We start from the raw sequence: 25,801 nt of genomic DNA, 5'->3' as shown, positions 1-25,801 counted from the left end.
CATATTTTGGGAAGGTCCCAATCAAGAGGGATTGCATTGTCCTACACAGCGGCAAGATGCTCAAACGTTAACAGAGCTGCACACATCCAGATAAGCATTAATATTGCCAGCTCAGAGTTTATCCACAGTGGTCATTCCTAAAGCTCAGTTAAAGAGCATCCATAATGCCACTACGGAAAATAGATGCAAAATTGTTGCTTTACCCACAGGGCCCTTACACCACAAACTACACAATCAAGTAGAATATTCAAAGTTATTTTAATAAAAACAAATGATGCGATATTTACAATTGGATTTTTTTTAGGAACTTAAAGCATTCCAAGCAAGGTCCCAAATTTGTAAATGGTTACTTCGTTTTGTGACAATGGCCCTGTTACGTACTGTACGTTTCTTCTGCCAACACAAAGATTAATGGGCGCCTGATGGAATATCTGCCAGTTTTGGTTAAGGGTCGGGGTAAGGATGCTGGCAGGGTATGGAGATAGGAGGGGGCAGTGTGAAACACACAGAATGAGGCTCGATCCCAACCTCCTTCAGCCTCAAGTTCAATCAGACCAGCCTCACCCTCCCAAAGACAAAATTCTTCTTCTCAACCTATACTGGATTGCAGTGATACAGCCAATGCAGTATGTGCCGAGGATGGGATACTAGTTTGCTAGCTGGGCCCCTGAACTAGTCTCATCGTTGCATGCCCCCTCTCGCTACTGAAAAGTATTCTTTCCGAACATTGGTACACCAATTCAGTGAGAAAATGAGTTTCGCACACAAAGCTGCATGAACTCTCAGAATGACTAGCCACAAGAATGGTGGAATCAAACTACCTGAGGAGTAAAAGTCTGCGCATGTGGTCATACAGTTTGACATTTGGATCACCCATTCACCTACTAAAACCACATCTGAAACTCATCCCCTACCTTGACGTGCTCCCTGTATTTACTATCCAGTCATATTTTGCAGGATTCGTAGGCATTAATGCTGCTAGCTCCCCACACTCCTGGCACAGGTGCCACCAACACCAGAACACTCACAGGAAGAACATGCTAGTCCTGGAGGGGGTGCAGCACAAATTCCCCGATTCAACCAATAATTTAACCCCTGTTGGGATCTAGCTATGAGGACAGGTATCCATACGGTTGGACTTGATGACAGAAAATAAAGGAAAGGTTGGCACTGGTGGAATCTCTAAAATACAATTCTCAAAGATGATACCACGACTGAAAGATTAAACTCATCAGGAGAGGCTAAAAGGCGCTCAAAAAGAGCTCATTCCCAATGGCCAAGGTCGACGAACAAGGAGAGGATCGGTAAGCACAAAGAACATTTCCCATACTTGTTAAAGTTGGACTGTAGTGGGTGACAGTGGAACTGACTGGTCAATCAGAGCTGGTCGGGTTTTCAGAAGCGAGGCAGCACTATCCTGCTCTCAAGTCAGATGAAGAAAGAGGATGAAACACGGAGACTGGACATGCAAAGATTGACTCTTAGCATTTGCTACTAGTGTATTTGCTTAGAAAGAGATACGCTGCAAAACATTTTCATCTTACACTCATCAGGCCAGACACAAGAATGCCACATTTTAAAGGGAACAGCAATGTAAATTGCATGAGAAAAGGGTATGAGAAAAACAAACCCTGATTGAGGCGTAGCCATTCAGAATGCACCAGGGAACAGTTACCTTCCAAGCTTCTGTTTAAATTCAATAAAAGCAAGTTCACCCTGTTTGCTTGAGGCATTGCTATTGGAAAGCAGCAGGGAGTCATCGTCTGTCATTGTGTGGTTTAACTGAAATTCCAGTGGCTGATCAGATTTTACTTTGCCTGTAGAAGACAGGGCCTGCTCATGAATCTTTGTAGCTTCTGGCAAGCATTAGTGAGTCACATTGAAAATCTGATTTACATAAACTCAGCACAGGCTGATCAAGTACTCTGGTCTGTATTCTGCCTGTTGTGAGCAGGCTAAATGGGAGTTTGTTATAATCCGTTATTGTTGGGACATATACTACACTTTTTGAACATGCACATTAAGTAGGCCAGATCTCCCAACCGCTGTTGATTGTGTCAAACAACATGTTTTTTCAGCCATTTACTAAAAAGAAGTCCTGACCACACTTAACCAACTGCACCCCCCCGACCCATGCTTGCAAAACTCAGAACACAATATGCAACATTAGGTATTATTCAATGGTAGCATGCCACTTTTTTTGAAGAAACATAAATGTACTGAGAACAGCATTAAGAAGTAACTTAAGATCTTCAGTTGCGTTTACAATTCATTGCACTTGCTTGAAGCTACATATGTTCATAACCAAGTTCCTAACCTCTGCAAACAGAACAAAACAGGTGAGGTTCTGTGTGTTTTTCAATTAAATTAAAGCACGTGGAACAACACTTGCTGGAAGCGTTCCCCATGGCAATGCCTTGACCAATCAGAATTGGCTTGTTTTCATGAAATTTAAAGAAAAACTTGGGGGATAGTCATTCCTGGTGTATTCTCCATAGCAATGCCTGAACCATTCAGAATCAACTGGACAATCTATCAGTATCTTGTTGATTCAGTATAAATTGTTTGTCCTTTGAAACATGGCATTCTAGTATGATTGTCCTGATGAGGGCAAGACAAAAATCTTCAACAGCATTTCTGTTTTCAGCAACACTACTCAAGTTCTGTGCCATATTTAAATGTGACTTTCTTTAAAATATTTTTTGCATAATATTAGCAAAGGTTGGGGCCATACGTAAATAGGGGAGGTGGGTGAGCCGCTTTCTCCCAAGAGATATGGCTTGGAGTTGTTCATTCTTTTCACATTTCTTCTGCTGGGTGCATTCTCCCCATGTTATCTCAGGAAATCCTCATTGTACACCACCTGGCTACGTTTGTCACGGTGTGAACCTTTGGCACTGTTCTGGACCGCTGTGAAAAAAACGAAATGCTTCTGTTAGAGTAGGGTGATTGGGTGATTATCATTTCCATTCTGTCACCACGAACATCCCCAACCCATAACACACTCCAACCCCACTAACTACATTGGCTCCCTGCCTTTCCTGAAGGCCTGTATGCCCCTAAAGCTTAGCTTGGTCCAGTGCTTTCACTCTTGAGACAGAGGAGCATAACAGGCATTCAATTCCCACTAAGGGACACGAGGGTATAATCCAGGTGGTTTAGGCTCAGTGTTGCATTACCAAACGCGCTACTGCTTTTGACCAGCTTTGCTCAACAGAAATGGTTCACCAGCCCAACAGTGATTTTGCCAAATACATTAATTTTCCACATGCTCACATGATACATGTAAATGTAATTCACAGGTGTATACATTTCTTGAACAAGCATCCACTGCCATTCATTGATCAGGGCATTAATACATTCATGTCAATAATAAACAAACAGTCACATTCTGCTCTTTACCTCAGCACATAACAAAAAACATACAGGTTAAACTGCATATCCTCAAGACTACAATGATGTTGTGATTAGGATCCTAATGACAGCTTCTATTGCTCAATTAAATATTTGCATTTGGCCACATCTAAATTCCGTAACGAATGCTGAGGAGTGCTAAACCTACAGATCATATTTCTTTTTGACAGAATGTTGCCTTGAGCAGTTCTGTCTACCTGCCCAAATGGGTTTCTCACATCTAACTGCTTATTTTACCACAGATCAGGTGGGACGGGCAGGGGAGCACAATCTCTCAGGAGCATGGCCCTGTCAAGCCCTAAAGGACATTGCTACTAGGCCGCAACAGGAGGTGAAGGAAATAGCCAGGCCTCACCCTTAACAATCTGTCTGCTGCAGATCTATCTGTCCACAGCAGTATAAGTAAGAGTGATCAATGCACAGGTCTGGTAGGGACAAAGTCCCAACTTCAGACTGAGGAAGCTCTTCACAGTGTTGAAAGGCACTACCACCACACTAAACGGGGTGGGACGGATTTCAAACAGATCTAGCATCTCAAAACTAGGCATCCATGAGGCATTGTGAGTAAATTGACAAGAGCAGAATTGTATTCAAGAGTAATCTATAATTTCAAGGCTCAGCATATGCTCTACCATTACTATCGAGCGTGGAGATTAACTTTATTTCAATAGCGAGTGCAGAAGTGCAAGCAGGAGCAGCACCGTGGATACCCAAATTTGACCAGCCAATAGTGAAGCTATAATACAGGACTAATTATGTGTCAAACAGCACAGACAGGAAATAACAGACAAGTCGAAGTGAGTATGCAACTAATGGATCAGGCCTCAATTCTGCAGTTTGCCACATCCATCTGAAAAAATACACTGCAGAAAGAGACTCCACAAAGATATGCATCTTCAATACTGAGGGTGCTCAGTACACCGGTGCAAAAGATAAGTCGGAGGGACATGTAACAACCTTCAGTTGAAGTGTCAAGTGAATCATCCATGTTGGCTTGTCGATTAATACTGCAGCTAAAAGTAATGAAATAGTTAATATTGTTCATCCACAGGATGCTTTGGTGTTTAAGTAGTCGGGGTACAATTTTGCTCACTGTCCTCTTTAGCCTCTGCAAAAAGGCAGCAAGTGTGTAATAAATGCTCGTTTGCAACAGGCCTAAGGTAGTCAATTAAGTTGGACAGTCAGGTCAGGACGATATGTTTCAAGTTGGCATCTGTGGGCACAATCTCATTTCTAGGCAGGATGGGAGTCTTCTTATTAAAACTGAATGGATTCTAGGAGATTGTGCATAACTAGAGGCCCATAAAGATTGAAGTGTTTGATTTAGAATTGACAGAATGAGGAGCAACGAGGGTGGATGACAATATTGTACAAATTGGTGCCTGATTACTTGGAATTAAATTGTTTATTCTTTTTATAGGACGAAGGCAACACTGGAAAGGCCAGTATTTGTTTCACTTTAATTTAAAGTGCTTTGTTAAGCCCTTCAGGGACCATTTCAGTGTTTCTGTGGATCTAGTCATATTTAGGACGATAGATTTCCTTTGATAAAACGACATTAGTGAATCAGATGGGATTTTACAACAATAGATTTATATTCATGATTTACTCATTGTATTTAAATTCCACCAGTTGTCATAGAGTCTCAGAATGGGAACAGGCCCTTGAACACAAATTGCCCATGTTCTCATGGTGGGTTCTGAGCCCATTTCAATCCATGTCTGCAGAACATTAATCTGGTCCTCTGGATTAGCAGTCTAGTGATATTGCCACTACGCCACCATCTCCACCTCAAATTTTCAAGATATTGAGGACTGCAGATAGGGAAGATAGAGGGAAATTATTCTTGCAGTTGGGAATTCTGAGAGTAGGGATTAAATACCAGAGGCAGATTGCTAGGTAGTGAAATTGGAAACATTTTGGCAAAAAGTAGCAGAATTTTGGAATGCTTCTTCCCCAAATGATAGTAGGTGTTAGATTTTCCTCAACCAGAGGTATTAAGAGACACAGGGCAAAGGCAGGCGTATAACGTTAGATCAGCTACAATCTCACGGAATGGCAAAAGAGGCTAAAGGGGCTCAATGGCCTTCTCCAGGTCCTGTGATCAACTGTGGCTACATCTCCAGCTACGAGTGAAAGGCTTTATAATGATGATAGTTATTCCAAGACAGGCAATGTCTATGCGCCACAACGTACAAAGACTTGGGTGAACACAATAATAGGATCAAGTTGCGAGGCATATTTGACTGTCAACTTTGAACTCTCATTAACAAGGCAACAGTATTTTCAAGGGGAACAACATTTTTGCAAGGTATGAATTACAGACAGCCATCAACCCAAAACACACACTCATTGTTTCACCTCAGTAGCCTGTTACAGAGACATGAACCATGACATCATTAATACAATCACAGACTCTGCCCGGAATGTGAACTTGCAAAGTTCTCCTACCTAGGCTCCCCCAAACCGATTTCCCTGTGGCTGTTTCCAGCATTAGCTGTTTACGGGCAATCATCACCTTCAAGCAAACAGCTCCAACCATGCTGCCATCTAGCTGTAATGGAGAGGAAAAAAAGCAAACCTCAGAAAATGGAATGGATTTGAAGAATAACAGGAATCGTAATGGATCATGAGACACACATACACAGTAACTAACAGACCAAAACATCTCTTACATGTGTATATTCCCATTCAATCACATTTGCAGGAATTGGAGTGAAATGCTACATATGCATAGTAACAGGAATGAACATGAGACATTACACACAAACCCAAATACTCAGGAGCATGGTAGAAGAATCAATTCACACACTAACCTCATTGCATCTCTCTGATCTGTACCTTACCTCTGCAATCGCCTGATCTGCAGACTCCATTGTCTCAAAAGTGACAAATGCACAGCTGTAATAAACAGATGGCTACAGATCAGTATAGCATAGCTGGTGTGCAAAAGCATCAGCAGCATCACAAACCCTAGCAATGTATGGACCAGCTGGATGGGTGCCTTGGGAGCAGGGAATGGGGAGAAGTAGATAAGATGGGCTGGATTCCAAAAGCTAGGCCTCTCAGTCAAACAGGTCACTGCCGAGCAGGACCAGGCAGCAGCCAGGTTGAACATAGGGCTGCTACAGAACACCCAGGTGAGATCATGTAAGAGGTCTGGAGCCCAACTGCACTCTCTGGGCTAACATGCCATCGTAAACTGCTCTGCTGGTTACATGAAAACCACATTATTAGTGATAATGTCTCCAATCTAATCCTTCTTCACTTATGGCTCCAGCTTGTGGTGGAAGGGGGACCTGTGCTCTACAGTACTGAAGAATTACAGGTTGTTGAAAGCTAAGTGTTTCAGATGGGGTCAAATTAACCATCATCTCTTTATCACAGCAATACAGAAGTACAGAGGCTTTTCTACAGCTGTACATGACACTGGCGAACCCAGTTTTGATCTCCTTACTTGTACTGCAGGTAGCATACAAAAGGCTGATGGTTGGGGTGAAGAAAGGTTGAGCTAGTTAGGCCAATATTCCTCATGGGCTCTGAGGAAGAGACACTGGATGCATAATGTTAATTCCGAGTTCTCTCCACAGATGCTGCCAGACCTGCTGAGCTTTTCCAGCAAATTCTGTTTTTGTTTCTGATTTCCAGCATCTGCAATTCTTTTGGGTATTTTGAGTCCATATTCATCGGAGTATAGAAGAATCATAGAATTTCTGCAGTATAGAAGCAGGCCATTCAGCCTACTGAGTGCACAACAAGCCCCCAAAGACCAGTCCATCCAGATGCAGATACACCCCACTTCCACCCTATCCCTGTACTGTCACATTAACTGTGGCTAACCCAACTAGCCTGTACATCCCTGGACACTATGAGCAATTAAGCATGGCCAATCCACCTAACCTGCACATCTTTGGACAGTGGGAGGAACCGGAGCATCCATGCAGATAAGCAGAACATGCAAACTCCACACGGGCAATTGCTTAAGGGTGGAATCGAGCCTGAGTCCCTGTACTGTGAGGCAGCAGTGCTCACCACTGAGCCACTGTGCCATCCCTCAATGGGAAATTTGAGTGAGCTTATTGAAACATGAAGATTCTGACGGGCCTCGTCTGGATGGATGCTGACGGCATATGTGTATGTGTGTGCGTGTGTCGACTAGAATTTGGGAGGATCAAATCACAGTAAGGGCTCTCAATTTAAGACAGATGAGGAGAAATTTCTTCTCTCGGAGGATCATCATTCTTTGGAATTTTCTTCCCTGGTGAGCAGAGCAGGCCAAGGCACTGAAAATATTTGTGGCTGAGCTAAGACAGATTCTTGATTGGTAAGGGAGTTGGGTGGGTGGGGTGAAGAACAGCACAGCAAGATAAAATCAGCACCTCACAAAATCAGCTACAATCATACTGAATAGTAGAACAAACTTGATGAGCTGAATGGCCTACTCCTACTCCTGTTTCTTATGAGAAGGAAGCTACTTGGACAACCAAGTTTAAGTGAACAATTCCTGAGAGCAAAGCAATGAGTCCCACTCACCCTGCTCTTGCCTAGAGCCTTGCAGCTTCTATGTCACATTAGATTAACACAGAAAGGGTGACATGCTTCACAGCATATCAGCAAACAAGCTAAGAACAGGATGAGATGGGTTTTTTTGAAACAGTTTGTGGTACAGCCTACTAGGGAACAGGCAATTCTGATTTTGTGACGTGCAGTGCGGTAGACTCGATTAGGGAGCTGAAGATGAAGGAGTTCCTAGGGGCCAGTGACCATAGACTTCCCCGTGCAGTTTGAGCAGGACAAGCCGGAATCAGATGTAATGGTTTTACAATTAGCAAAGGTAGCTACAAAGACATGAGGGAGGAGTTGGCCAAAGATGACAGAAAGGTAGGTGGAGGGACAAGTAGTGTTGATGAAGCAGGGAGGTCACAGAAGGACTTGTACATGCTAAGCAAGTGGGCAAAGAAGCCTCTGACTGAAGGGAAAAACCATTGAGAACTCAGATGAGGAGGAATCTTTTGAGCCAAAGGGGATTAATGGGTGAATTCACTGCCACAGATGACAAGTGATTGAATGTATTGAAGACAAGAGATAAAAAGGTTCTTGATTAGTAACAGGATCAAGGGTTATAGGGAGAAGATAGGAGAATGGGGTCGAGGATATATATCAGCCATTATCAAACAGTGCAGACTCAATGGGCCAAATGGCCTAATTCTGCTCCTATAAACTAGGATCTTATGGTCTAACCACAAAAAAATCTCCGACTGCTAAAATCTGCTTGGGAAACTAATTGATATACATTCCCAGGGTGAGTCCGGAATGCCAAGGGTAAAACATCCGAATTTCAACCACCATTTTTGGAATCGCTATCATTTAAAACGAAATGGTGTAAAGCACCATAAACGGTTAAATTACTGGAAGAATTGGAGGGCAATAAAAATAAAGGTAGGTTTTTCGACATATGTTTGAAATTGACTGCTGAGCTACTGATTTGTAAAGAGCATATTAAACCATAGTCACAAAGAGCTGGAATATTTGAATAATTACCTTATATTGTAGAGGGATCAAAACCTAGCTAGAATCAGCCTGAACGCGTGGCCACCTACTAACTGAAGGGTTGGGCTGTATACATCAGTTGACTTTCCTTATTTATCACAGCTGAAGTGGCCATTAAAATTAACAATATTTTAACAGAAAGAGGCCATGGTGGTCCCACGGTCAGCACTGCTGCTTCACGGCAGCAGGGAGCTATGTTCAATTCCACTCTCAATGGACTGTGCAGACTTTGCACATTCTCCCCTTGTCTGCGGTCCGGTTTCCTCCCACAGAAGTGCAGGCTAGGTGGATTAGCCAGAGTTACAGGTACAGAGAGGAGAGGTCTGAGGGATGCTCTTCACAGGGTTGGTGTGTACTTGATGGGCCAAATTGAATGGGCTGTTTTCACACCGTAGGGATTCTACAATTTTACAGTCGTCTTTAAGGATTTAGAGTAGATTTGTAGCTCGGGTTGTGGATGTTGTGGTTGGTTGGCTCGGGAATCTGGTTTGTTGTTCTGCAGATGTTTCATTACCTGATGGGTAGCATCATCAGAGCAGCCTCCGATGAAGCGCTGTTGTGTTTTCCTGCCTGTTATTTAAACTCTGATGTCTGTTAAGCTGGGTTACCTCACTTCCAGTTTTCCTTTGCAATGGAGCATATATGAGGTCTAGCCCTGTGTTTTCTCTGTGATGGTTTTCTTAGTGGAGAACCAGGCTTCTAGGGATTCCCTTGCTTGTGTCTGCTTCGCCTATCCCAGGATCCCAGTGTTGTCCCAATTGAAATGGTGGTTTTCCTTATCCATGTGGACGGAGCTGAGTGAGTATTGGTCATGTCTTTTTGTTGCCAGTTGATGTTCATGTACCCTTGTGGTTAATTTCCTTCCTGTCTGTCCAATGTAATGCTTGTTGCAGTCTTTGCAGGGAATCTTGTATATGACACTGGTCCTGTCCATAGTGGGTACAGGGTCTTTGGTTCGGGTTAGCAGTTGGCGTAGGCTTGATGTGGGTTTGTGTGCAAGTCTGATGCTCAGTGGTCCTAGGAGTCTTGTGGTTAGTTCAGATTTGTTCCTGATGTAAGTAAGCATGATGATTGTGTCAGGGCATGCAATATCTACCTGGTGTCGTTCATGTAATAGGCATCTTCTGGCCCAGATTTTCGGGTATCCACTGTCTGAGTACTTGGAGGAGGTACTCTTCTTCTTTTTGATGTAGTTCTGTGTTGCTGCAGTGTGTTGTTGCCCATTTAAATTGTGTTCTCATGCGACTTTGTTTGTGTGTATTAGGGTGGCTGCTACTGAAATTCAGTACTTGCTCAGTTGTGTGTGGCTTTCCTGTGTACCTTTTCTAGGAATTCTGTGTTGGTCCTGAATTTCACCATGACGTCCAGGAATGGGAGCGTATTGTTATTTTCCCCTTCCCTGGTGAATCTGATCCTGGTGAGAGTGTTGTTTATTAGTTTGTGTGTCTCCTCTGGTTTGGTCCTTTTAATGATTACAAAGGTGTTGTCCACATATCGTATCCATAGTTTTGGTTGGATTAGTGGAAGGGCCATGTATTCAAGTCTCTGCCTCACTGCTTCAGCTATTAATCCGGTGATAGGTGATCCCATGGGTGTCCCGTTGATCTATTCATATATTTGGCCATTAAAGGTGAAGTGGGTGGTGAGACACAGGTCCAGTGGCATCAGCAGGTTGTCTGTGGAGATGGTGTCACTAGGATCTTGTTCTTGACGGATCAATAATTTGTATTTACGTGATGCCATGGACACTTTAAAACATCCAAAGGTACTTCACAAGAGTTTTTTTCAGACAAAAGGGCAATTTAGAGTCAACTGCAATCTTGTGGGTCTGGAGTCATATTAAGTTCAGACTAGATAAGGATGAGAGATTTACTTTCCTAAAATGTATTAAATATCCATATAATTTAACATTATAGATTTATATATGAAACATATTAGTGATTTTTACAAGAATCAATTATTGTTTCACAAGCGCCATTACCATTGTGAAATTTAAGTTCTAGATTGACCACTTCAACTTATAGTCCAATAAGTGTCTCGATGGAATCTGAAGCTAAATCATCATAACCTCATGAACAGTACTGGATCCACTTTTGTTTGTCATTTGTACGAACTATTTTATCAGAATTTAGGAGACATGGTTAATATGTATGTGGATGACAAGAAAATTTGTTAATATTATGGACAGTGCAGGAGGTTATCTAAGATTACAAAGAGATCTTGATCAATTGGGTCAAAGGGCTGAGGAGTAGCAGAAGGAATTTAATTTGGATAAATGTGAGGTTTTGCGGTTGGGTAACACAAACAAGAAACTTATATTATTAATGGTAGAGCTCTGGGTAATGTTGTAGAATAGAATGACCCAGAGGTTCAGGTACATAATTCTTTGAAATTTGCATCACATGTAGACAGGATAGTTAAGAAGTTATTTAGCACACTTGCTTTCATTGGTCAGACCTTAGAGTATGGGATCTGAGGTCATGTTGAGGTTTTACAGGATGATGATGATGACACTGCTTCTAGAAGACTATGTACAGTTCCAGCCACTCTGCTACAGGAAGGATATTATTAAACTGTCGAGGGCTTAGAAGAGATTTACCAGGATGTTGATGGGAATAAAAGGTTTGAGTTATGAAGGTTGGCAGGAACTTTTCTCACTGGGCCTTAGGAGGTTGAGAGGTGACCTTATAGAGAATTATAACATCATGAGGAGCATAGATATGGTGAATAGCAAGGGTATCTTCCCTGTGGTAGGGTAGTTCAAAACTAGGAGGTGTATTTTTAAGGCAAGAGGAGAAAGATTTAAAAAGTACATGAGTAGCAACCTTTTTTTACACGGAGAGTGGTTGAGATGTGGAGTGAATGCCAGAGGAAGTAGTGGATGCAGGTACAGTTACAACATTTAAAAGATATTTGTATAAGTACATGAACAGGAAAGGTTTGAATGCAGGCAAGTGGGACCAGTTTGGTTTGGGAACGTGGTTGGCATGGACATGTTGGATAGAAAGATCTGTTTCCACGTTGTGTGACTCTATGACCCTGAATAACTAGTCTATCATTACGTCACTGACTTCCGGTATAGAAGCATTGAGAGAGTTTGCCAAGCACAGAGTTGACTAGATCACCACTCACTTCCTGGGGTTATCCATGGTCAGGTTGACGATGGTCCCAAAATTGGAGAAAGAACTCCTCAGCATTTCCTCAGTCATCCCCATGCCATGCACATAGATGGTGTTTCCTTTCCGGGGTGCACGGAAAGAGTCATATCCTGCGGGAGAAGCAGCATTCCAGTTGAGGCACGAGGTAAAATAATTTTTTCACCCATTCTTCACATTCACGATGACCATCCCCACTGTGCCACCATTTCACAAGATCTTGGCTGATCTGATTGCAACCTCAAATCCATTTTCCCAACTATACTGAAAACTTTTCACCCGCTTGTTAACAAGAATCTCCCCACCTCCAATTTTAAAATATTCAAAGATTCTGCTTACAAAACCTTTTTGAAAGAGAACCAAAAGATCTGCAGATGCTGTAAATCAAGAACACAAACACAAGTTGCTGGAAATGCTCAGCAGGTCTGGCAGCATCTGCGAAGAAAAGAAATCAGAGTTAACGTTTTGGGTGCGATCAGTTCTGAGGAAGGGTCACCAGACCCAAAACATTAACTCTGATTTTTTTTCTTCACCGATGCTGCCAGACCCACTGAGCATTTCCAGCAATTTCGTGTTTTTGCTCTTTTTGAAAGAGAGTTCCACAGATTCATGACTTCCAGAGGAAAAGTTTAGTCTCATCTCAGTTTTAAACACGGGACCCTTATTTTTAAATGGTGACCCCCGAGTTCTCAAAATTCAACCTGTCAAGGTCCCTCAGGATTTAATGTGTTCCAATCAAGCCGCGACTTCCTTTCCTGAATTCTGGTGGATAAAAGTCCAGCCTATCCAACCATTTCTCCGAAGATAATTCACCCATTTTAAGTATCAATCTGGGTAACTCTCAGAACTGCTTCCAATGTATTTACACATTTCCTTAAATAAGGTGATCAATACTGTACAAAGTACTCCAGATGAGGTCTGACGAGTGCTCTGTATAGCTGAAGTCGTATCACCAACATTTTTAATTCAATTCCCTTATAATAAGCATAAACAATCTATTAGCTGTCCTGATTATGTGCTGTACCTTGAAACTAACTTATACTGATTCATGTGCTGACACACCCAGATTTCTATGTATCTTAGTTCTGCAATGTCATATCATTTAGAAAAGTGCTTTTTTGTTTAAATTCTTACTGCCAAAATGGACAATTTCACATTTCCCCATGTTATATTCTATTGCCATAGCTTTGTCCACTCACTGGACCTACACCTTTTTGTATCCTTCATATATCTTCTTCACCACCTACTTTCCTGTCAATCTTTGTGTCACCACAAATTTGGCAACCATGGTCATCACTTTATAAATGATATTATTTTCTTTGAAAGAGTTTCTTATGGCTTGCTGTATCTGTGTACTAACCTTTTGTAATTCATGAACAAGAACACCTCGATCACTCTGCAACTCAGAGCTCTGCAACCTCACATCATTTAGATAAAGCACTTACTTTTCCTGCTAAAATGGATAATTCCACATTTTCTCAAGTTCCACTCCATTTGTCATATCTTTCCTCACTCACTTACCTATATCCCTTTGCCATTTCCACAACTTCGTATCATCAGCAAATTTGGTAACTATACCTCTGTCACTTCATCTAAGTCATTTATAAATATTGTAAACAATACAGGACCTAATACTGATCCCTGTGACATACATTACATCTTGCCAAACCTGAAACAAGCCATTTTGATGGTTTGAAGAGCTTTTTTTTTAAAAACAAAATGCGGTAGGTCTCTATGACGCTATACTACCCTCTGTTTCCTGCAAGGCAACCAATCTACAATCCACGCCAAAAGCCACCTCCTTCAGCATGAACTATATTTCTATCAATAACCATTGGGGTGAACTTTATCAGATTCTTTTTGGAAGTCTGATTCCCAAGTATTGCATGATGGAAATCTGTGGTTATATTCTCTACAGTTCAGAAGAATGAGAGGCACTCTCTTTAAACAGAGAAAATGCTTCAGGGGCTTGACAGGGAAGACGCCAAGAAAACTGGGGAATTTGAAACATGGGGACGCAGTCTCAGAATAAGGGATCAGCCGTTCAGAACTGAGATAGGAGAGCATTTTCACTGAAAGGGCTGTGAATCTTCGGAGTTCTTCACTCTACATGGTTGTCAATGAACCATAATTGGGTATATTCAAAACTGATATTAACAAATTCACGGGCTTTAAGTCTCAACATGTGGGAATCAGGCAAAAAAGTGGAATTGAGGTAGAGATTAACTCTCCCAATTATCTTTGACAGCATGATGAATCTTTGTGAATCAAGAGATGAACAGTAGAGCAGTTCAAGGGGTGTTCAGCCAGCACCTGATCCGATTTCTTATGAATCAGTCCATTAGGAACAGCCTGATAAACAGACAATGCGATTTTTCCCAGGAAGCAGGTGATAGAATGACAAACACTTTCATTAAGCCAGGTCCGGAGAGACTAGTACGCAAACAACTAATTAAAATAAAATCGCACACAGACAACCTGCACAGAATTGAGAGGCATTAGGATAAGACTCCAGTATCCTGCAGATAAAGGTGGGAGTGAGGGGCTTTGTGGGAAAGCAAAGCAAACTGCTCTGGGTTCTCAATCTAACTATGCTTAGGCAAAGCGAACACAGCAATGGGAGAAAGAAACTGCACTTACTTCTGTAAGAGCCATCACGGTCCCGGTCCCGATCCCGATCCCGGTCTCTGTCCCGATCTCGGTCCCTGTCCCTGCCACGGTCTCGATCTCTATCCCTGTCGCGATCCCGATCACGGTCTCGGTCGCGATCCCGGTCACGATCCCGGTCGCGATCTCTATCCCGATCCCGGTCGCGATCCCTATCCCGATCCCGGTCACGATCCCTATCTCTATCTCGGTCCCGCTCTCGGTCCCGATCCCTATCTCGGCCTTTGTCACGATCTCTTCCATGATCGAGATCTCGCTCAATGTCCCTGTAGCTGTCACGATCCAACTCCATTCCTGATTCACGTTCCTCCTCTTGATCTTTCTCACGGTCACTGGAGCTCACAAAGCTGAGAACAAACCATAAAAAGCTTTGTTGATCACTGAAGCTTCTTCATCACCTCCTTAATAGCTGTGCACTGACAAGTGAAGGAAAAAATAACGATTTCAACAGAATCTATACACAACTGAAAGTTTTCAAAACCGTCTCATTTATTTAGCTGTTTTAATAAAACAAACACCCAAGGTGAAGGTAAAGTGAAACTGGACCACGTAAAGAAGTAGTTAGTCATTAGAGATAGTGTCTTAGAGAAGAAAGGTGACATACAGTCAGAGAATTGTAGCAAAACAATCCAGATCGTGGAGCCTCGACAACTGAAAACATGGCTACCAATGATGGAGTCATTATAATTGGGAAACTCATGAGACCAGAATTTGAGAAGCGCATTATCAGGAAGACTGTGAGCCCAGACATGCTTACAGGTATAGGGAGTGCTCAAGCCTTGAGGGATCTGTAAGCAAAGTCACAGCATTGCCTAGCCAGGAGATAAAGCGTTCCATAGAATATTTAACAAGCATCAAAAGATAGGCTGTTTTGTGTAATTGTGGTTTTAGTTGAACAACTTGTGACTGAGAAAGTGTGAGCAGAGCTAAGGGCTCTTACAAGAAAGATGTACAAGACTTTAAAGGGACTTTGATGTTTTAAGCCTAGCATTACAGCAGCTACTTTATTACTGATGCAAAAAATCCTATAAATAAGAAGCAGTAACTGATTTCATGATGAATTCTGCTTAGTCACGGCATAATGTTTCCAAACAAATTCCTAGCCTCAAGCTGACATCAGGGATTTCTAACAGCATTTGTTTACACAGAATGCACATCACAGGAAAAGCCCATTCATATGATCCCTGGCTGTCTTATGAGGAATAGTTGCAGAGACTGTACTTGTTCAAAGTTTACATACTTTAGGGCTGACTTGATTTAAGTACATAAAATCCTGAATTGTCTTGACAAGGTGAACATGGAAAGGATGTGTATCAATCCAGAATGAGGGGATACTATTTCAACATTGGCCGGTTTGCTAACACTCAGAAGCATGTGTAGTAGCAGCAACACATTTCAAATGAATTTAAATAAAAAGTGATAAAACCAAACAAACACATAAAAACAAAAAAAAACAAATGAAAGAGTATACTGATAAAGTGAGAAAGCATTAAACAAAGTAGAATTTTTTACTTTTTAAAAATTGTCAGTCTGAAGAAATTGGAGGTGTGTATGCACAGTCAGCATTCATCATTGGTTCATGGTGTCAGCAGACACAAGATTAAAACTAAGGGTCGCCTTTTTAAGTACAGGAATGAGGAGAATTTATTTTCCTGAGGTAAATTTTGGAACTCTCTTCCATAAAGATGATTTCTTCCTTAAAATCCCTGGATGATTGAACATTTTTAAAAGTGGAGGTGATAGATTCTTGTTCAGCCATGTTATCAAAGGTTAATTAGGGAGGCATGTGATCCTCATTCACATTTGTTCACACGAGGTTCCACCCACCCTTCATCATCTAATCCCATCAGTACACTTCTTTTGTCCTCATGCTTGCCTAGTTTTCCTGTAATATGTCTATACCATTTACCGCCACTTGTCCCTGTGGTAATGAACTCCATATTCTTGTCACTTTCTCTAGTAGATGAACTAGTCACTAACTTACGCATGTAGGCCTTCTCTACATCTACCTAATTGAAACCTGCAATTGTAAAGGCCTCAGTTGTGACTTTTTGAGGAGGATCCCGACCCTGTACCATTTTTCCTGGTGGTTATAACCTCACAGTTATGGTACCAACCTTATTTGCACCATCTGCAGTTCCTCTACATCATAAGAACATAAGGAATAGGAACAGGAGCAGGCCATCTGGCTCATCGAGCCTGCTCCACCATTCAATTAGATCATTTCTGATCCTTTTCACGGATTCAGCTCCACTTACCCAGCCACTCACCATAACCCTTAATTCCCTTACTGCTCAAAAATCTTTCTCTGATAGAGACTGAAATGGACACTGCGCTCAAGGTTTTATATGGCAGCAGATTGCTGTTTTTCATTTCTGGGCAACAAACATTGCTAAAGATGCCACTTGTATTCACGGAATGATTAAAGAGAATTGGCAAAAGAACCAAAAGGTGAGATGATGAGAACAGTTTCTTTTCTGACACAAGGTTTTCCTGGCTGAAATGCGCTGCCTGAAACACGGTAAAAACAAGTACAAGAGTCGCTTTTGGATGTATATAACCCTAAAACTCTCCACCAGATTATGTGTATACAAACAACCCTCAGTGTTACCTCACCACTACCTTTCCTAAACTGTAAGACTTTAAACTATAAGACTGCTTGTCCAACAGCCAGCACTGAATGAGCAGAAACCTTCTCAGAACTAAATGCATGATGGATGAAGCTATGGTCTTTGCCCCCTGATACAAACTCAGTTCTCTCGACACCAATGCCATCCTCTCCCTGGCAACTGTATGAGACCAACTCAGTCTGCTCAGGATTATGGCAATATATCTGACATCAAGTCAGCCTCCAGCCACATATCCACACCATCATCAAGACCACCTATTTTCACTTCTCGAATATCACCTGATTGCGTGTCTCTTCCAACACATCTGTTGCTGAAATTATCATCCCTCATGCTTTTGTGATACTTGAGGACTTGAGTATTGCTCTGCAGTCCTCACTGTTAACTCCCCTTCATCACTGAAAGTGAGCTCATTTGAAATTCTGCTGCCCATGTCCTTACTCATACAAGTGCCATTACCCAATCATCCCTGTGCTCACTGGTCTATGTTAGATTCTGGCTAAGAAATGCCTCAATTTAAAATATTGTCATCCCTGTTTTCAAATCTGTCCACGGCTTCATCCCTCCCAGTCTTTGGAATCTGCTCCAATTCCAAGGCTTCTGAGATCACTGCACTTCTTCAATTCCAGTTTCTTGGCACAATCGATTTTAATGTCCTTGTCATGATGAGCCATGACTTTAGCTACGTGGGCACAGAGCTGTGGAGCTGCCTCACTAAACGTTTTCATTTCTCTTCCTCACTTTCACCTTTTGAGACACTCCTAAAAATCTAGCACTTTGACAAAGCAGTTGATGATCGGCCTTGATATCCCCTTTTGTGGAATGGTACTAAGCTTTCTTTGGTCATGTGTTGGAGCTTTTGGATGAGGTGCTATATAAATACAAGCTGTAGTCATTTGTGGGCTAAAGGGGTACCCAGCAAGTCCTGTGTCAGCAGCTCGTATGGCCTGCAGAAATCATTCTCAGACAGAGAGCAGAAGAGACTTTTGTTTCTCAGTCATTAATCAGTAAAGGGTAAAGCTTTCGTGACCAACAACTCAGATGATTAAATACTCTGAGGATGGAAAAAAAAAGTACCTTTCATAAAGACTCTTCCTCTGTGGACGCTTACAGACCTAGGAGATCAAGATGCACTGATCAGCATTGGAACACAGCAAAAGAAAACACAACATATTGCTATAACAGTAAAAGACCATAAAACAGGGCAACCTGTAAATAAATAAATAATCGGAGACTCAACCAGTCATCTCTCTTTGGGTTGGATGCTTTGGAGCTGAGAATCTTTGAAAAATGGGAAAATCTTGCAAGTTTTGGAAAGTGTAGATGTAGAGGAGGTAGAAGTTGTACTTACATTAGTTCACGAGGATCAACTTCAGCCCTGCAGTGAAATACTTGCACGGACATAAAAAAACTGGATGCTGGGATCCAAGGTAGACAAACAGGAGGCTGGGAGAACACAGGTAGCCAGGCCACGTTTGGAGGAAAGGAGCAGTCAATGTTTAAAGTATTACCTTTCTTCAGGACTGGAGAAGGTTAGTACCTGAAACGTTGACTTCTCCTTTCCTCCAGATGCTGCCTAGCTTGCTGGGTTCCTCCGGCCGCCTGTTTGTCTACATTATATTTGCAGAACCTGATTTATTCATGCTGGAAAGTCTGATAGGCCTATGCAGTTGAGAGATCATGGGCATTACTAGTGGGACACCAGATTCCCTCATCAGCATGTGCAACAGAGCCGGCACACAGCTACTTCCATTTTAACTTCCATTTTAAGTTGGCTGGAATGCTTCACCCACACCACTCCACGTTTTTTTACTTTCATATTTTCCCACTGGGAAATTGATAATGGTGGGAAGATTCATAATTGTTAAGCAAGTTTCCATCCCTGCCAAATTCACCAGGTCATGGCAAGGAGGGATGAAAAATCAAAATCTAATGATGGTTCTTCTTGGAGGCCAGATATCAGAGGTAAACAAACATGCCTCTCACCAAACATATCTCTGACTCTATCACTGGCAGCAGAAATTGCTTATTATTCTGACCAAAAACACCGAAAACAGGGGCAGGAGTTGGTCATTTAATCCATTGTTCTTGCTTTGCTGTTTGATTAGATCATGGCTGATTTTCTAACTCAATGCATCTTCTCATAGCATCCTCATATAATTTGATGTCTCAATGATTGAGTTTTTTGACACAGCTGTATTGGGTAGAGAATTCCAAACATTCACCACTCTCAGAATGAAGAATTCCTATTCACTGAATGCTAAATTGCCTATCGCTTATTCCGTGTTCTAGGTTCCATTTACTCCCCCAATGATGGAGGAAATATCAATTTTCATCAAATCAGTTTCTGAAATAATTTTGTATGCTTCAAATGAGTCTCTCACTCGATCTTCTAAAGTCTTGTGAATATAGATCCAGTGTTGGCTGGTACGTGCCTGCATGGGCATGTGTGTGGAAGAGTAAGCGAGTAAGACAGAAAGATAGCGAGACAGAATGATTTCCAAGATCCTTCACATATTTAAATTCATCAGATCCTCAACCAAGCAATTACTACAATAAACTTCCAAAAAATTTACGTCATAATTGAAGCTACTCATGTATGTGTACACGTTATGATTGCTAATAATTGTACCAAGGGAACCTTCCTGTGATGTATAATCCTCTTTGCCGAAAATAAATCTGATGGCTTAGCTTGAATGTGAACCATTGGACAAGGGCACTGTCTTTCAAGCAATAAGGTGGTTCAGTAAATTCATTCCCAATACAGAGGGAATCTATAATTGTTTACATCATCCCATTTGCAATTAAGTATTTTGTTATAAATTATTTATTTGCAGCAAACTAACATTTACTTCTGTTCCTAATTGCCCTTGAGAAGACGGTTGTGAGCTTGCTTCATGGATCGCTGCAGCACATATGCGTAGATGCACCCCAAAGTGCTGTTAGGATGGGAATTCCAGGATTTTAACACAATGACAGCGGAGGAACACTGATACAGTTCCAAATAATGATGATGTGTGGAGAACTTTTAGATGGTGGTTTTCTCATGTATCTAATGCCTTTTCCCTTTTAGCCTGTCATGGTCACGGGTTTGAAAGGTGTTGTAAAGGATTCTCAGTGATTGGCTGCACAGCATCTCATGGATGGTACCTATTTCTATCCCAATGTTTTGGTGGTGGAGGGGTAAATGTTTAAGTTGTATGTGGTGTTGATCAAACGGGTTGCTATGTCCTGGATACTGCCAAGCTTTATGAGAGTTGTTGAAGCTGCTTTCTTCCAAGCAAGGTCACAGCATTCTATCTCAGCAAATAGGAGAGGAGAATAGGCTTATGGAAACTCTCTCAGCACATGTTCATACAAAAGAGAAAGGTCAGATCAGTCAGTAACATCTTGGCTTCTGCGTCATATGTTCATTTTTTTTAACTCCCTATCGAAGTGTGAGGGTGTAATCTGAGATGACATAAGTCTATCAAATCATATGTAAGTTGATTTTAGTGCCTGCTAATGGCTCAGTAATCTACTGGAGCAGGTCTTTTGTGTAATCCTAATCACTTTCAGTCTAATGATTTCACGGAATGAGAAATAGGCAGGTTTTATCAGGTGCAAACAATTTATTCACTTGAATATTGTCTAGGCAGGACATGTTTAAACATCTATTATTATTTACTGTCATCAACCTCAGGTCCCAGAGGTTACAATGTACCTGCTTCTAACCACTACATCCCCCTAATTAAATACCTCAATTATGAACTGACCTCCAAGTTGTCATCATCAGCAGAGACACTCCGTTGAAAAGGCTGGAATGAAGGGGTTGGTCCTTTCTCAGGATCCTGCAGAGATAAAGCAGCTTGAGTTAGTCAGTCAGTCAGATGTGCTGAGGATTTTGCCATTTTATTCAGTTTTATGGTATTTTTCTTTTCTGTATTCACTCAGAATGTGGGTGTCGCTGTCTAGGCAGTATCTATTGCCCATTGGGCAGATAAGAGTCAACCACGTTGCTGTGGGTCTAGAGTCAGGGGTAGGCCAGACCAGGTAAGGACTCGTCCTCTTATAATACCCCCCTCATTCTTACTGGCATAACTAATCAGTTGTTTGTGAGGCACAGTGAAAACAGCCAGTTCTCGTAGTCCTACATTAGGTATTTTCATTAGACCAGTTTCCTTCCCTAAAAGTCATCAGTGAATCACATTGGTTTTTCTGACAATCGACAATGGATCCATGGTCATCATTAGACTCTTAATTCCAGATTTTTTAAAAATTGAATTCAAATTCTACCATTTACCCTGGCGGGATTCAAACACAGGTTCCCAGAATATTGCCAACCTTAAAAATAGCTGAGAAATAATTGAATTACCCTCTAAAGAAATAGAGTACAGTGACATAACGAGAAGCTGGAAGGTGGGGATGAACTTGTTGGGCCTAATGTGCTTCTGCCTGTCCCCAAATATTTGTAGATATTTAAGTAGTTCTGGGTGACAGGTCAGAGTGAATCAGCAACCCAGTAAACTGAGCAACATATTTTTTACTGTACGTGCTTTGCTACAGCACACAACTGGTTTCACTGTCTGTACTCTCTAGAGCAGTTACAAACGGGATCACCAGTGTCAAAAACACAGATTTACTGAGACTCCCACAAGGATACAAGTACTCAGCCTTCAATAAAACCAGCTTGTTGAATGGGGCACATTGAATAGGCTTCAATGCAATGGCAGATGTTAGCTATTCAAGCCACTGGCATGCTACAATGGTCTACATACTATACAGGTAAGGCACGCTCTACTTCATAGCTGGGCAAAGGCCCCATTTGTGGGGCAAATGTTGCATCAGAGAGGGAAGGGTCCAGCCGTCTATTTGGTGCAAGTGAAAACAAATTGGACCCAGGGCCCCATGAGGGAAACTGGCCTTCATTAGTGGGTCTCTAATCAGGGAATTCTGTTTGGGAAACCAATCCTTAATGGAGAGAATCCTCAACCTTCTCAGGACTGAGGCTAAAGTGGATTGGAATATCTAATGCAAGAGCACAAGAACTGGCGATTATCACCACAGTGACAGACACTGTGCCTCACAAACAGCTGATTAATTATGCCAGTAAGGAAGGTCGGTGGGGGGGGGGTACTATTAGAAGACCAGTCTTTTCTCCTCACCTTTAGTTTCCCTTCCAATGTTCGGGAGCGTTTAAAACCTGAGTTCTTGTTTTCTGCCTTGATTGCACTGATAGCTCCAGATTTCACCAGCATCTTTGCCTGCTCTGTTGCTGTAGCAGTGTCAATTATGGGTTGATCAGAAAGAGCTGCACAAAAGAGATATAAGGCTATAAGTTCCAAGATGTTTCAAAATATGATTTCCCATTCACAAATCCATGCCTATTATGGCCAATCAGATCAGTAATACCCAAATGTTCATTTATCACACCATAAATAATAGCTTCTAGTATTTTCCTAGTGCTGATGTAATATTAACAGATCAGTAGTTTTCTGTTTTCTCTTTTGCTCCTTTCTTAAATTGTGGGGTGACATTTGCTAGCAGGGGTTGATTCAGAATCTACAGAATTTTGGAAGATGATTACCAATGCAGTGACTACCTCTACAGCCATGTTCCTCAGCACTCTGGGAAACAAACTCTCAAGTCCCAGGGACTTGTCAACATTCAGGACCATTAATTTCTCCAGCAAACCCTCACGCTATTATAAATTTCCTTCACTCCTCATTCCTCCAGTCACTCAGACCTCTAGTTCTGGATTCTAATAAGATCTCTTGCATTTCCTCATGGAATCAAAGATAAAGTAATCACTTAGCTTATCTGTTTTTCTCTATTCCCCATTATAAGCTCTCTTGAATCTGTCTGTGATAGATCCACATATAAGTCACAAAAGTTCCTTTTATACAAACCGGCCTTTTGTTGTTTTTTTCAAGGCAACACCTTGGCCAAATAAAGTTGTTTGCCAAGGAAATAACACCATTTTCTCTTATATTATACATTGAAATAATTTGAAATTTTGCATTCTTGCATTTGTGCTGGTGAATGGAAAACAAAATACTTTGAAACATTTCTCCCTCATTGACAAAGAATACTTTTAAATATGTATTTACAAGTATTTTTAAAAAAACAGAAGAACATGAATTTTGTCAGAAGTCACACAACATCAGATTACAGTCCAATAGTTTTATTTGAAATCACAAGCTTTTGGAACATTGCTGTTTCATCAGAGAAAGTCACTTCACCTGACGAAGGAGCAGCACTCTGAAAGCTTGTCATTTCACATAAACCTGTTGGACTATAATCTGGTGTCGTGTGACGTCTGACTTTGTCCACCTAGTCCAACACTGGCACCTCCGCATCAATGGCAACCTGAATTATGAACTCTTTACTTGAATTAGTCCCAATCCCATTTCAACTGTAGATTACACTTGGCCTTAATTATCTCCCTTTGTCAATCTGTCATTGCACTAGTCTGTAAAATGAAAACATCTCGTTTACACTGACCATAGTGAGAGAAGTTGGTGAATCAGAAAGCTTCTGTCAACATTAGATCAACAACTTTGACTGGATGTAAAACAAGTCAAAGCCTTACAACTTTTCCCTCATTATTAAAAAGTCACTCACATGAAAGATTGCTGAGAGGTACAGTAAATAAGTACAGCAGCACCACCATATTGACAAAGGGACCATTAAATCCTAGCCCAGAGAGTTGGCAGGGCAGATGATTAGCCACAGTGGGCAATGCAGTAAGCCAGATGCTTGCCTTGTTGGATGGCCACATCTGGGCATCATAGCACAAAATGCCAATTAAAGGTTACTACTTCCCTCTCTAACCTACAGCTAATTTCATTATGCCACCTCCTGTCACCCATCCTCACAATATCAACCGAGGAAAATGCTCCAGCACACTGGTATACTCACATCGTTTAATTCCACCCTGGTTGGTCTGAGCTGCTGAGCTCTGCTTCTTCAAAGCCATCAATGCCTTTTTCTGCAAGGAAAATCACACAGTTAGAGAGAACTCAGCTCTGGAACAATCAGAGCCAGATATCATAACTGATTCCTTTTCAGTAACATTTAAGGAAACAAAGAAATCATTCATTTTTGGAAGGGAAATGCAAAGGTAATTCACTCTCTCCATCCTTCCATACAATCCACTAGGGCTTGATATAAGATTTGTACTTCTATGGCACCATGCCCAACCTCATTGTATCCCAAAGCATTTGACAGCCAATTACAGTGTTGTCAAACTCTAGCTGAACTTAATCTTGAATATTTGATTATACATGACATTCACACCTTCTAATGGCCTTCCCAGTCAATTCCCCACCACCATGAATTTCCTCTCATTAATACAACGTGAAGGAAAAGGTTGCAAAGAAAACAAATAGAGAATATGTTGTATGGATAGTAGATTTTTGCTTGCAACAGCAACTGAGAGACTAATCTAATAACTCAAAGAGAGTTCAAGATAGTCCTCGACAGTTAGCAACCCAGGACAGGTCAATACAATCCTTCCCTCCCTGATCTGGACTAATGCCATGTTGATCATTGGACCTAGATTGTAAGTAACTAGAAGAAAATAACTGTCTCCCTGGGCCTGCACCATTGCCATGGTGATCACTGGACCTACAGGATAAGTAAATACGAGTCGATAATTGTGCCTCTGGCCTGGACTGTTGCCATGGTGATCACTGAACCTGCAGGATAATGAAACGAGATAATAATTGTCCCTCTGGCCTGCACAGTTGCTATAGTGATCACTGGACCTGCAGGATAATTAATTATAAGATAATTATTGCCATGAAAATCACCGGGCCTCCACTCACCTTCTTTTTGAGTTTGGCATATTTCTTCTGCAAAGCTTCTTCCTCCTCACTGAGGGCGGACGGGAACAGAGTCATTATTCCCTCTTTCGCCCAACAATTCTCCGATTTAAAGCACAAATCCCAACAATTTTCTCCTTTATCCAACGCTGCGCCAAAAAGGGACAAAAATGAAAACAATGGCGCGTGCCAGTGACGTCACGTTTCGATGACGTCAAAGGACGTTCCCCGTTTTCTGCACCATAGACATCTATTTGAAATAAATTTCTATAAATAAAGAAGTTATCTCCCACTGAATCGCTCCAGTATTCCTATAAAAGCTATTTTCTATTTTTATTTTGTGTCAAAAGGAAGGCGACATAAACTAGACCCTTCAAGGGATGCCATGGCTGCACCCTCGGTGCGTGCCGCCATCTTTGATAGTGTCAGGTCACATCGAAAAACCCGATCACTATTGAAAAGACTGGCAGAAAAACCCATCGTCGACCATTTTTGTTAGTGTCGAATGCTGATAATTACATTTCAGGGGAACCTCGTCGGCCATCTTTGTTAGTGACGGCAGATATTAATCAGCACGGCCCCA

General features: G+C 41.7%; 1 protein-coding gene across 1 annotated transcript; it reads right to left on the bottom strand.

Moving 5' to 3' along the window:
• Nucleotides 1-239: 239 nt before the first annotated feature.
• On the bottom strand, nt 240-25,753 carry nelfe (negative elongation factor complex member E). The gene is made up of 10 exons (XM_048520147.2): nt 25,222-25,753; nt 24,314-24,383; nt 22,558-22,703; nt 21,169-21,243; nt 18,491-18,528; nt 14,760-15,133; nt 12,097-12,232; nt 6,261-6,315; nt 5,866-5,968; nt 240-2,910 (listed from the first exon to the last, which is right to left on the bottom strand). Exons 1-10 carry the CDS (start codon nt 25,294-25,296, stop codon nt 2,834-2,836), a joined length of 1,149 nt encoding a protein of 382 aa, XP_048376104.1. The 5' UTR covers nt 25,297-25,753; the 3' UTR covers nt 240-2,833.
• Nucleotides 25,754-25,801: the final 48 nt, after the last annotated feature.

This window comes from Stegostoma tigrinum, chromosome 34 (assembly GCF_030684315.1).
Source record: "Stegostoma tigrinum isolate sSteTig4 chromosome 34, sSteTig4.hap1, whole genome shotgun sequence".
In the NCBI taxonomy this organism is placed as follows: Eukaryota; Metazoa; Chordata; class Chondrichthyes; order Orectolobiformes; family Stegostomatidae; genus Stegostoma; species Stegostoma tigrinum.
Note: the sequence above shows the minus strand (reverse complement) of the source record. Positions and strands in the feature narration are given on the sequence as shown.